This window comes from Camelus ferus, chromosome 5, assembly GCF_009834535.1.
Source record: "Camelus ferus isolate YT-003-E chromosome 5, BCGSAC_Cfer_1.0, whole genome shotgun sequence".
NCBI lineage: Eukaryota > Metazoa > Chordata > Mammalia > Artiodactyla > Camelidae > Camelus > Camelus ferus.
Genome location: NC_045700.1, coordinates 58,491,551 through 58,503,652, shown reverse-complemented (window position 1 = coordinate 58,503,652; position 12,102 = coordinate 58,491,551). Strand labels below are relative to the sequence as shown.

The following is a 12,102-nucleotide window of genomic DNA, read 5'->3' as shown; positions in this document are numbered from 1 at the left end:
AAGAGATTAAAACACTTTGTGGAAAATCCAGTGGAAATTGTTTTAGACTAAATAGAAAAATACTGAGAATGTACAGATTGTAACATTTATAAGTAGTGTTTTACAAAAGCAGCCAAGCCGTAACAAAATAGCCCCTTCTTAGTTAGTTAACTTAAACATGGAGATTTCTGTGCATTCGCTTCCTCAATATGCCTGTGTTCTGTTAATTGACAGGGCCTCCCAGGTCCCTTGGGTCCTCCGGGTCCTGCAGGTCCCACTGGAGAAAAGGTAATGTCACAAGTTGTTATTTTGTGGACTCAAAATCAGAGCTGGCTCTTTTTCATTATGTTTTCTCTTTCATAAAATATGATAGTCGGGCTAGATCATCTCAAGAGTTCTCCCCCGTCTGCCCCACACATAGTGCCCGATGTCCTACAGTTGTATTATGTTTTGCTTTAGACAATAACCATCTAAAATCTGCTTTCCAGGGTGAACCTGGCCCTCGAGGATTAGTTGGCCCTCCTGGCTCCCGTGGCAATCCTGTAAGTCACAGTATTTTCATGTTCTTTACTATGAGATTGAGAGTAAAATGCTTCATCATTTTGTCTTGATATTTATATAAAACTGTGCCCATTGGATTAGGCTACTTATAACATCCTGTTGTTTACCTTTTGCTTTTCTCATTAAAGTTGAAAAAAAATCAGTGCATTATTTCTATACATCTATTAAGTCTGGGTAAGCAGCTCATTCACTAAATAATTAGAAGCTTCTTTGAGACCTAAGGCCTTGGAAATTTTTTTTCTTATGACCCTTGTCTCTATATCACTCTTAAGAGTCTTCCTCAAACACTACCTCCAATTTCTCCATATGTACATTTCCAGATATTACAAATTGCATAATTGTAGTTTAAAATACTGTTTCTTTTTAGAATAATGTGAGAAAGCTACAGTAATCTTTTGTCTTCTTCTAGGGTTCTCGTGGTGAAAACGGCCCAACTGGGGCTGTTGGCTTTGCTGGACCCCAGGTATGATTTTCAAATAGCCCTAATTTACCATGAATATTCCTTTTGTTACAGCAATGAATTTAATTAATTATCATTGTCCTGTGTTTTGAAAGTGTATCCAGGATTCTGGAAAGCTTATCATTTTCTAGGCAATATTTTCATTTTCAGTACATTTTTTTCATGAACTGGCCCTAAAAGGGATGAGTTTGTACAATTTTGAATTATATACTTATTGTTATAATAAGTATAATAAAAATGTGATGGGATAACATTTTTTCAGACCGTCTCCAAAGAGCTCATCAGGGTTTTTTTTTCTTTTAGTCTTTAATACTGATTACAAAGTACCATGTTACAATATATGAATAGATTATATGTTAGCAATAATTACTATGAGAATGAAATAATTTGTCTATTAGTGTTATAATCAATTGACTATTTATTCAATTGATGTAGGGTCCTGATGGGCAGCCTGGAGTGAAAGGTGAACCTGGAGAGCCGGGACAGAAGGGAGATGCTGGCTCTCCTGGACCACAAGGTCTAGCAGGATCCCCAGGCCCTCACGTAAGTTAAAAAAACAAAACAAAACACAACTTGAGTCCAGTGCCCAGCGTTTAGACCTTGTGTTTAGAACATTTTTCTTTACTACAGTGATTTTTTTTGTTTGTTTCTTTCTATTTAGGGTCCTAATGGTGTTCCTGGACTAAAAGGTGGTCGAGGAACTCAGGGTCCACCTGTAAGTTGGTTTGAAGCTCTGGGGATTACACACAACTAATTACAGATAGCTAGTGCTTCATGGCCATTTTAAAGTTAATTTGAAGCTTTAACAGCAAAATTTTAGTTATATAAACTATTCTGTAGTGGAAAGAGAACTTAATTTCGATGGAGATCTGAGTTAAAATTAGTTTTATGATCTTGGAGAACCAGCTGCCTCATATGTAACATAAATAATATATTACCTATGGAAGAAGGAATGAATAATGTGAAAGCACTTTATATAATTCTGCTATATAAAATATTAATGTGATTTTAGCCCTAGCCTTGGACATACTTGTACATGTGCAAGATAAATGGAAAATGGAAAAAGAAAAATAGCCTCCTTCCTACCAATGAATCCAGATCTATTCTCAAAAACAGGATACAAGAAAAAGTGTATTGGTCATAACAAGGAAGTGAATAAAAAGACCTAAATATTTCTGTAAAAACATAGATCCCAGAAAATATATGTAATTAATTGTTATTTTAAAATTGCTTATATGATATTATATTTCTAGGGTGCTACAGGATTTCCTGGTTCTGCCGGCAGAGTTGGACCTCCAGGTCCTGCTGTAAGTCAAATCAGTAATTCAAATCATTGACAGTGGAGTAATTACACACACAGATGAAAATACACACAAACACACGTATATGTACTTATTATAGTGTGATACACATGTATATTTGAGCTATTGTTTGTTCTTTTGTTTAATCCCTTAATGATTTATTAGTCCATGTTGGCAACTCTTGTCCCAATAGTTCACACTGGAATGTTGTCAAAGCAAATCCATCTTTAATCATCCAGTGTCTCAGAGGAACTTACTTCCAAGTCCTTTTTAGCCACAATGTTTCATTATTACTTCATTTGGGTACTAAATACTAACAGTACTGTGTGCTAATAATCATTTCCTTCAGTTGGGCAGAATCTGAAATTGTGTTTCATAAATAGTATTATTTCATTAGAAAATCAGATCAGACAGAATAAAATATTATATATTCATTGTTGGGGCAGAGCCTTATGAAGTTTGAAAATTCAAGTTAGTTTCAACACACTTTTTTTTTGTAATTCCACATCACTTTACTTTTATTTTTCATTTTTTAAATTGAAGTATAGTTGATTTATAATATTGTAAGCACACTTTTAATAATGACTCAAAGGTAATTGTCTGTATGTAATTTAGATTTTTCTCTGAGGAGTGACTCTGTAGCTCTGTTTTTTCATTTTGTTTAAATCCACTGTGTGACCAATTCTCTCACAGGAAAAATGACCCTGTGAGGCTTGGGAATCTACCTCTGAGGCAGAGACCATCACTTTAGGTCCTCTAACGTGTCTTCCACTTTGCCCTCCTCGGTCTCTTTCTATGTTATACTAGGGAGCTCCAGGACCTGCGGGGCCCTTAGGGGAACCTGGGAAGGAGGGACCACCAGGTCTTCGTGGGGACCCTGGCTCTCATGGACGAGTGGGAGATCGAGGACCAGCTGGCCCCCCTGGTGGCCCAGGAGACAAAGGGGACCCAGGAGAAGATGGGCAACCTGTAAGTTTGGCATCTTTGTTCTAGACCACCTCTAACTGAGAGATTTACTAATAGAAACCCATGATAATGACAGCCACGAAAAAGCTGTTTATACATTATCTGGGCACTTTTGTAATCTTTCTAACGCATTCTGCTCTGTAGGTTTTTAATTTACAGTTCTCAGTTCTAGGAAAAAAGTATATGTACAGATACAAAAATGTAACAGTAATGGATATGGTGCTCAAAAACTAAATAAGAAAACATTTTTTGTTTACAAAATGTATTGTATCTGTACTGAATGAAGAAAAAATTTTTAAAGCAGACTATTTTATTTAATATCCAGATTTTTCAACATTAAGGTGTTTAGATAAAGCCCTATTTTGTTTCTTTATTTAAAAAATTTGTCATATTAAAAAGAGGAAAAATATTTGCCTGAATAGTTACCTTTTATTCTACCAATATTCACATTAATGTTCAAGTTCCTTTCCAACTAATGAACCATTCTCACCTTTAAATATTGTTAGAGGCTTAGTGTGAATTACACATTATGGCTACTCGTATATAGTGTGGTTTTATGAAACAGAAAACTTTGTCTCATACTGAAAAATCTGTAAAGCTATGATCTGTTGTGAAGTACTTGCACATAGTTTTCCCTGGAGAATTTCTCACTATAATTTGTCCTTAAAATTAGGGTCCAGATGGTCCCCCTGGTCCAGCTGGAACTACCGGGCAAAGAGGAATTGTCGGCATGCCAGGGCAGCGCGGAGAGCGAGGGATGCCCGGCCTTCCAGGGCCAGCAGTAAGTGACGGCATTGGTCAATATTTCATCTGGTTGTGTGCGTACTAATTTGTGAAGAACGAATTTATCTTTTTTTCTTAATAGATCTACAGTCTTTTTTAGACACAAATTCTGAGTTTCTTAAAAACCTTTTGACTTTAAATGTCAAATTCTTTACTGAAGTACCTTAGAATGTCTTTGAAAAATACATTTATTTAACCCTGGGACTAGAGAAGTAGACTAATAAGGATATGGATTTGGGGTGACTCTAAATCTTTCTTTAGAGATTAAAAATATCCAGGGACCTAGAGGAGGGGGATCATCTCCTGATGAGTGGGTAGCCTCTTTTTAAATAAACATGCCTAACAGAAACATCTGTATTTCACGGTTCAGAGAGTTTTCATAAACCATCAAAGGGAAGAAATAGTTAAGCTAAAGTAATATTGGAGGTGAAAGCGGGGTGAACTATAAAGAGGGATTCTGAAAGTGATCTCCTGTTCCCTGGAGTATGAATAAACGTTTGACTCACTGTTAGCTTTGAAGAGGCTGAATTTTACAGCTGAAAGTTTACATGCTTGAGGGGAAAAAAATGTGACGTTTTTATATGGAATGTAGACAGAGAGCTGTACTGCTGGGACCTTGGAGCTGGGGTCATGTGAATAGAGATCTGAAACTAGCAACCCAGGAGTTAAGGGATGTCTTACTGTTACCAGCCAGGGAAGCTGGAAGTAAAATCTCCCAATAGTGAGACCACACTGCCAGGGTATAGAAATCAAGTGAGCAGACAAAGCAGAAATGAAGAAGGATGAGTATATCTTACTAGTGATGCAGATTCAAGAAGGGCATCCAGAATTGATGAGAACGTTGGATGAGAACCCAAAATGCACTCAAGTTGGTGCTAAGGATACCTCTCAGTCCCTTTGAAAGGTCAGGATGAGTGTGATGAGAAGTGAGCATGCCTCTAAGAGGGCCCTACAGTGATGTGGGTGTTGTGGGTTAATGGACAATTATTACTATAGAAGAGGGACTGAGGTGCCAATTGAATAAACGTAGGCTTTATGTGAACTGGCATTCTTAAACTTCTTCAGAAGTGGTTGACATATTTACACTTTTATTTCAGGGCACACCAGGAAAAGTAGGACCAACTGGTGCACCAGGAGATAAAGGCCCACCTGGACCCGTGGGACCCCCGGGCTCCAATGGCCCTGTGGGGGAACCTGGCCCTGAAGTAAGAACTGTAGTGAAAATTGCTCTCCCTCCTTATCCAGCTGTCATGGGGACAATTTTTTATTTAGAAATCAGCTTAGACATTTAGAAATTGTACGTTTGACCTGAAGGAAGTTTCCTAGTGATGTTTTTTGATGTATTTTTCTTCCCTAGAGAGTTGACTAGATGATGATATAAGGAAAAGGTAATGAAATTGGTGACTTTGCACTGACCTTCATCTAGTCTGGAGCCAAGTATTTTAGGTTGTTGATTTAGGTTGTTGCCAAATTGTTTTGAAGGTCAAAGGACACAGCCATTCATCTTTTCTCTTGTTATTATTTCATTCTGTAATGGCTTATTTGTCAAAATTGCCAAGTTTGATGGTGATATGATTAATATAATTGGTATAGCTTGTGAAAAAGGCAAAGTTAAGTACAGATCATTTTACTTAAATATCTCTATAAAGTATCATTATGGATATCATATTCCCTTAGGCTCTTTTGAGAGGAAATCAGCTTTTGAAAGGTAATTTGAAAAGTTACAGGTTGGAATTTCCTCTGTTCAGTGCTTTAAGGAATAAATCACCAGTTAATGTCACATTTTCTTGAAAGAAACAATCAATAACTTTTAGAGCAATTTTTGATCAAATGGTAAAAATACAGTTCTTAAAAATACATCAAAATAAAATAGGAAAGGAAGACTATATATTTTAAAAAGTAATTTAATATCTAAACAGCTATTTTATTTTAAAACTTTAAGGATGTTATTTGGGTCAGTAAAAGTGAGGAAAACCATTCACTGGTAATACAAACAAAACATAAAATTCCAGGAATGTAATTGTTGTCTATTTATTTAAAAGAATTTGACTTTTCTTTCTTTTTTAAAAATAAAAAAAGTAGAAATGAAGAATTTAGATTGAGTGCAGCAGGCATACCAGGAGGAATATCTGGGGGCTTCCCTGGTGGCAGAGGACCCCCATCTGGTGGCACCTCCTCTGGACCTGCCATTGAAGAGGTTGATTAAGCCAACCTGAGCGTAGATTTGGGAGTTCCAAATCCACACCAAACACTGAAGAACCCAAATTTGAGGCAAATTCCAGAACATTTTTAAAGTAGAGCTGCTATAGTAAATAACTGGGCATTCGTAACTCTTGGATATGAAATATGTACGGCAGGGAAAAGAACATCGTACTTCATAAGCACTATATTCTAAGTGGAAAATACAGTGTCTTAAATATAACCGTATTTAAAATTGGCACCAGGAAGTGTAAGAATGTGTTAATAACTTCACAAGCAAATCAAAGTAATAGAAAGATGGCAGAAGACTTTCTTCTACTGGAATTTCCATAAATGCTAATTTATAATATGGAAGAGAGGTGGAAAACATGCTGTATTTTTTCTGGCAATTGGCATGTGATTTTTTTATTACTCAGTTAATTCACTTTTCAAATATGATTCTTTATAGGGTCCAGCTGGTAATGATGGTACTCCAGGACGGGATGGTGCGGTTGGAGAACGTGTAAGGGCAATTTTCTTGATTAAAAAATCTGGAGTAATGTAAATTTGAAATCTTTGTAGTACTAAAGATTAAAAAACTGTTTTTCTTCTCCCAACCCCAGTGCAGCCTGATTTTTCTGATAGTAGCAATATTTCTTGTAATGTTATAATTTGTGTAGACCTTGCAAATGAAATGAGGTTTGGATACACAGCAAAGTGAGAAGGCATTTTTTTTAATTAACAGTAGAAAAACAAATTGCATTCATATTTGGTGTACCATGAAGGCTTTGGATGAGGATACGTAGGAAGCAGTCTGAATTTCAAACTCATTCACGAAAGTGTGGAAGCACAAAAGAGCTGTGAAACATCTTAATTTCTCTACTCACCTCCTAAAGTGAATGCACCATGAGGAAATGAACCATGCCTTTCTAAATATTGTATGTTTCATGATGTGTTTTTAAATAAACATGTGCTAAACTGAAAACATTCCCAACTTTGTCTGAAGCTCTAGTCTCTTTGGGCAGTCACATAGTTGTCTCAGACTACATAGTAGTAAATGGAAGACAAAATAAGCCCCTCTCTAATGTCTGTTATGATGTCTTCTCCTCCAAGAGCTCAGCATGTAGCAGAATGAACTTTGAAACCAGAGAGACCTGAGTTAGAATCTTAATTCCTTCAGCAACTAGCTAAATGATCTTGAACAAATTTTCTGAATGTCAGTTTTTAAATATTTTAAATATGATTAATACCAATTCCATTGGGCATTTGGGTTTTATATAATGTATTTAAAGTATCTAGTAAGCACTCAAAGAGAGGGAAAGGAGGAGTTCTGAGCAATCTTAGGGTAAACGCCCCCACCCTCCCACCACCTCCATCTGCTGTAAATCCAGGCAACGTAAATTCTTTTGGCATCTGGGTTTTCTGTTGGTCAGTATATATTGTATAGGGCAGTAGTCTTCAAAGATTTTGCTGATATACCCCCAATATAATTTTGAAAATCTATGAACCCTTAAGCATATTTTAAGTTGCCGTCACATTTTATTTTAATCACAAGTTTTAATAATTGCAAAGGATGTAATTACTGGTAAATTCTAAATGCATATGTGCTTTCAGTGTATTATTTTTTTTTTTTCCCAAAATCTTAGAGTTGCCAGTTCAGCTTATTCAATGTATTATGTGTCCATTCTCTAACCTAATTGAGAAAGTTTATCCTGCTGGTCAAACTAATCAGTCAAATAATATTTAAAATGTTTAATTTTTGTCAGAAAAAAAGGTCTGACTCCATTTTTCAAGTCAAATAATTATACTTAATACATTCACATAATAGTAATCTCATCTCTGACTTCTTAAAGAGACATATAAGATTTGGAACCTTGTCTTAATTGGGTCTCCTGAATAAAATCAGAAGGAGCCACTTTCTTTCCAGATACCGCTTTGCTTTATTCTCAAGTGAACTGTATATCCTGGGAATATACTTAGTTTGATGCCCAGTGGTGTTTCCTCCTTGGAGCATTGCACCATAGTAAGATTGCAGATGGTATGATATCTGCTTTTATTTCACTAAATGGGAGAAGGGTGGTGGTTAAAGACGAGGTAGGGAAGAATGTTCTAAAGCAGAAAGAACACAGGTGAAGTTGAACATCTGGAATGTGGTTTCCTTAAAATTGTCCCTGTGTTCACACTCTGGGAAAGTCTTTGCTTATATCAAATGTATGAATACCCCAGTTGGAAGACTCACTGACCTAAGAAACGTGCTGAACCTTGGAGCTTACCACTCCTATACTCCTATACCCTATGGGAACAACAGGGTGAGAGTGAGGGGGGAAGGATTAAATTGGGAGAAAAATCTTATTCTTTTCAATTTGATTTATTAGTAAGTAAATGTAAGTAAAATATAAGTACAATAATAAAAATAAATTTAAAGAAGGTATGTTTTTTAAAATCATGAATAGCATGAGCATGTAGAATAAACATTAAAAGGATAATATCATGTTTTCTTGTCAGGGCGATCGTGGAGACCCTGGGCCTGCGGGTCTGCCAGGCTCTCAGGGTGCCCCTGGAACTCCTGGCCCTGTTGGTGCTCCAGGAGATGCAGGACAAAGAGGAGATCCGGTAAGGAGGGTCAATTTCACACTGACAGTTATAAACATCAATATGCTATATTATGAGCTACATCCATGCATGCACACGATGACATGTGTGCTTGATTAAGGACGCTAAACAAAGAATGATAGTCAATTATAAATTAATTTTTTTAGTCTTAAAAATTTGATTTCTAGTAGGTATTTAAGAATTCTGATGCTTTGACTTCCAATGTATAAAAATGTCATGATTTATGGAAATGTAGTAAGTATGCATCATATTAAATTTAAGCAAGTAACAGTTTATGTAATCAATTAAGGTGATCATTCAATGAAGTCCATTAATAAAACTGACTATAGATGTGTCATTGGGGTTAGATTCATATCCTCATACCTAGGAATGTTAGCCTGATTTTAATTAAGTAGCCATAAGATACATACTTAGATACACATACATAAATATTCAACTACAAACACATAATCTTGAATTCTATATCTATATAATATATCCATATATATTTTTACATTAAACTTTTGTGAAAATTTCTTCTAGGGTTCTCGAGGTCCTATAGGACCACCTGGTCGAGCTGGGAAACGTGGCTTACTTGTAAGTTCTCTGTTTTTTTAAAGAAATACATGTCTTCTTACATACAATATACTCTTAAAGAGGAAGTACAACTTAAGACTCATACATGAAAATTACCAAATTCCTCAAGCTTTAGACAAAATATTACTTTAAAATAATACCCAGGAGTTTGTATTTGTTTTTATAATTTTAATAGAGTTCTGAATTTAACCATGAATTATTTCAACAATCAATTAAAACTTTTAGTCACAATTTTCTTCCGAAATAATAGGAGCCATTCACTGAGATTTTCTAGAAATTGCATGAGAAAACCGGTTTGGAAGCTCTGTGTAAACTTGAAAAGCAGTTGAAATATTATGTTTTATTTTCAATTAGACTGCCCTGTCCGTGTTCTAATTTTTTTGGCTATTTACAGTTGCTTCAAGAATGAGGATTATTATATTGACATCTTATCATGAACGAATCATCTCTTATGGGCAGTCTAGTAGGTCATGTTTCTTTCATAGCCATTATATAAATCAATATCTATGCTCATGAAGAACAATTAAAGCCTTAAATTATGGCCTATTATTAAATTAGAAGATTTCACTATTACATAGCATGTCAAGTGAATGGTTTTCTGACAGTTACAATTTGTTTTTCATGATTAAATGAACTCTAGTTAATAATTTAAATACGTGCTTTCTGGTTTAGTTTATTTTTAATTATGAAATTTGGGGACATCTCCAAAATAAAATAACCTTTCTGACACTATAAAAATAGTCAGGCTGATTTTAGTATTTAAATTTACATTGTTATATAAAGTATGTGACTTACTGAGATCTAGTCTTATTTTTATTATAAAAAAGATTCTCATACTGTTTGACAATTAGGATATCCAAACTAAAAATTAAGAACTAAACAAAATAAGAACAAAAAACTAATAAGGGAAAAATTAACCTGAGAGCCAGTCTATTTGATAATATCTTACATTCTTCAAATTCAGGCTGATAGAGTTTCAGTTCTCTTTTAGGAAAACTTTGAAGACAAAACAAGCTTCCCCTATAGTAGGTGACCCTATGCTCCTTGTCAGTTTACTGTGAACCACCACCAGTTCCTTGGAACTGCTTTTATTCCCCAAGACTTAAAACCAAACAAACAAGAAGCCTGAGACTGATAAGACTGATCAGATAATTTTCACCTCCTCTCTTGTTGTAGCTCCTGTCCCACAGTTAGATTGTTAAGTATTGCTTTTTCTTTGGTTTCTCAGGGTCAGGGTTGATGGATGTGAGTACAGATATGGCAGACATGAAGATAGCAGAGAGTTTCTTTGTGTTTTCCGTAGTGGAGAGTGCCTTGATGATGATATTCCTCTTTCATTTGCGCAAACAAGTTTTTCCAATTTCTTATTTTTCCCACAGTTTTATTGAGCTATAACTGACATACAACACTGTATTTGTTTAAGGTGTACAGCATAATGATTTGATGTAGGTATATACTGTGGAATGATTACTGCAGTAAGTTTAATTAACATCCATAATCCCACATAGCTGCAAATTTTATTTTCTTGTGGTAAGAACTTTTAAGATCTACTCCCTTAGCAACTTTCAAATATGGCCAGTTTCTTAATATAGTCCAAGCTGTCATATCTGGTTAGTTTACTTGCATATGCAAATTTAGTAAACACTTTTTTTTCTTAGAAGTAATATAAGTAAATAACTCATGTTTTAATTTAAAAGAATCTGTATATGGTGGCAATATTTTTACATAATAATATCAGCTAAATATGTGAAATATAATCTCTGGAAAATATTTCAGATAGGCTAGATCAAACTTAAAAATACCTCATTTTATTCTGAATATAGGATAAACATTTTTTAAAAATGAATCTTTAGAAAAGCATTATTATATATCTTATACCTTTAGTAATCACCTTCATTCCTTGAGAAAAATAGCCAAAAATTCCTAGGTCTAATACTATATAGATAAGTAAATATATTCATTGATATAAAATATAGTATTCAAAATTATGGCAAATACAATTGGGCAAAATAAAATTGTAGCAAATTGTAGTCTCAACAGACAATATCCATGCTACAACTCTGTTTCTAGGGACCCCAAGGACCTCGCGGTGACAAAGGTGATCATGGAGACCGAGGTGACCGAGGTCAGAAGGGTCACAGAGGCTTCACTGGTCTTCAAGGTCTTCCTGGACCTCCTGTAAGTTACTCCTTTCAGCATCATTTGCCCTCCATGTGAAAATACACAGATATCTTGGCATGAACATTTGTCTATAAAATGGATGGACTTTTTTTTTTATTGTTTTCAAAGAATATCTTGATGAATAATTAATTACCTAATTGCCCAATATAATTTCCCATATATCAACTATATTTTGTAGGAAAGAAATAAAAGAAAAGGATATATGCCCCATTACTCCTACAGTTGTCTTTAGTATTGGGTCAACTTGTAGACCAATACTTAACTTGTAGAGGTTGATGACTTTATGAAAGTAGTTTATGCTGCTAAGGTCAATGACAGGACTTAAAATTTGTAAAATAAAGCTGAGAATGGTAAAACATGGGTTATAAATGTTTTGGCCTCGTTTTAAATTTTTTTTCCTACTTAGGGTCCAAATGGTGAACAAGGCAGTGCTGGAATCCCTGGACCATTTGGCCCAAGAGTAAGTAACAAAACTTAATAAATTGCAGGTATAAATAATGCTCT

General features: G+C 35.0%; 1 protein-coding gene across 1 annotated transcript in view; it reads left to right on the top strand.

The window, feature by feature from the left end:
- COL5A2 (collagen type V alpha 2 chain) overlaps positions 1-12,102 on the top strand; it is a 127,898-nt gene that overhangs the window by 105,852 nt on the left and 9,944 nt on the right. The window contains 14 exon segments of the mRNA XM_032479901.1: positions 214-267; positions 468-521; positions 950-1,003; positions 1,436-1,543; positions 1,662-1,715; positions 2,254-2,307; positions 3,109-3,270; positions 3,941-4,048; positions 5,148-5,255; positions 6,698-6,751; positions 8,734-8,841; positions 9,364-9,417; positions 11,488-11,595; positions 12,005-12,058. Of these exon segments, the coding sequence (XP_032335792.1) occupies positions 214-267; positions 468-521; positions 950-1,003; positions 1,436-1,543; positions 1,662-1,715; positions 2,254-2,307; positions 3,109-3,270; positions 3,941-4,048; positions 5,148-5,255; positions 6,698-6,751; positions 8,734-8,841; positions 9,364-9,417; positions 11,488-11,595; positions 12,005-12,058 (1,134 nt within the window).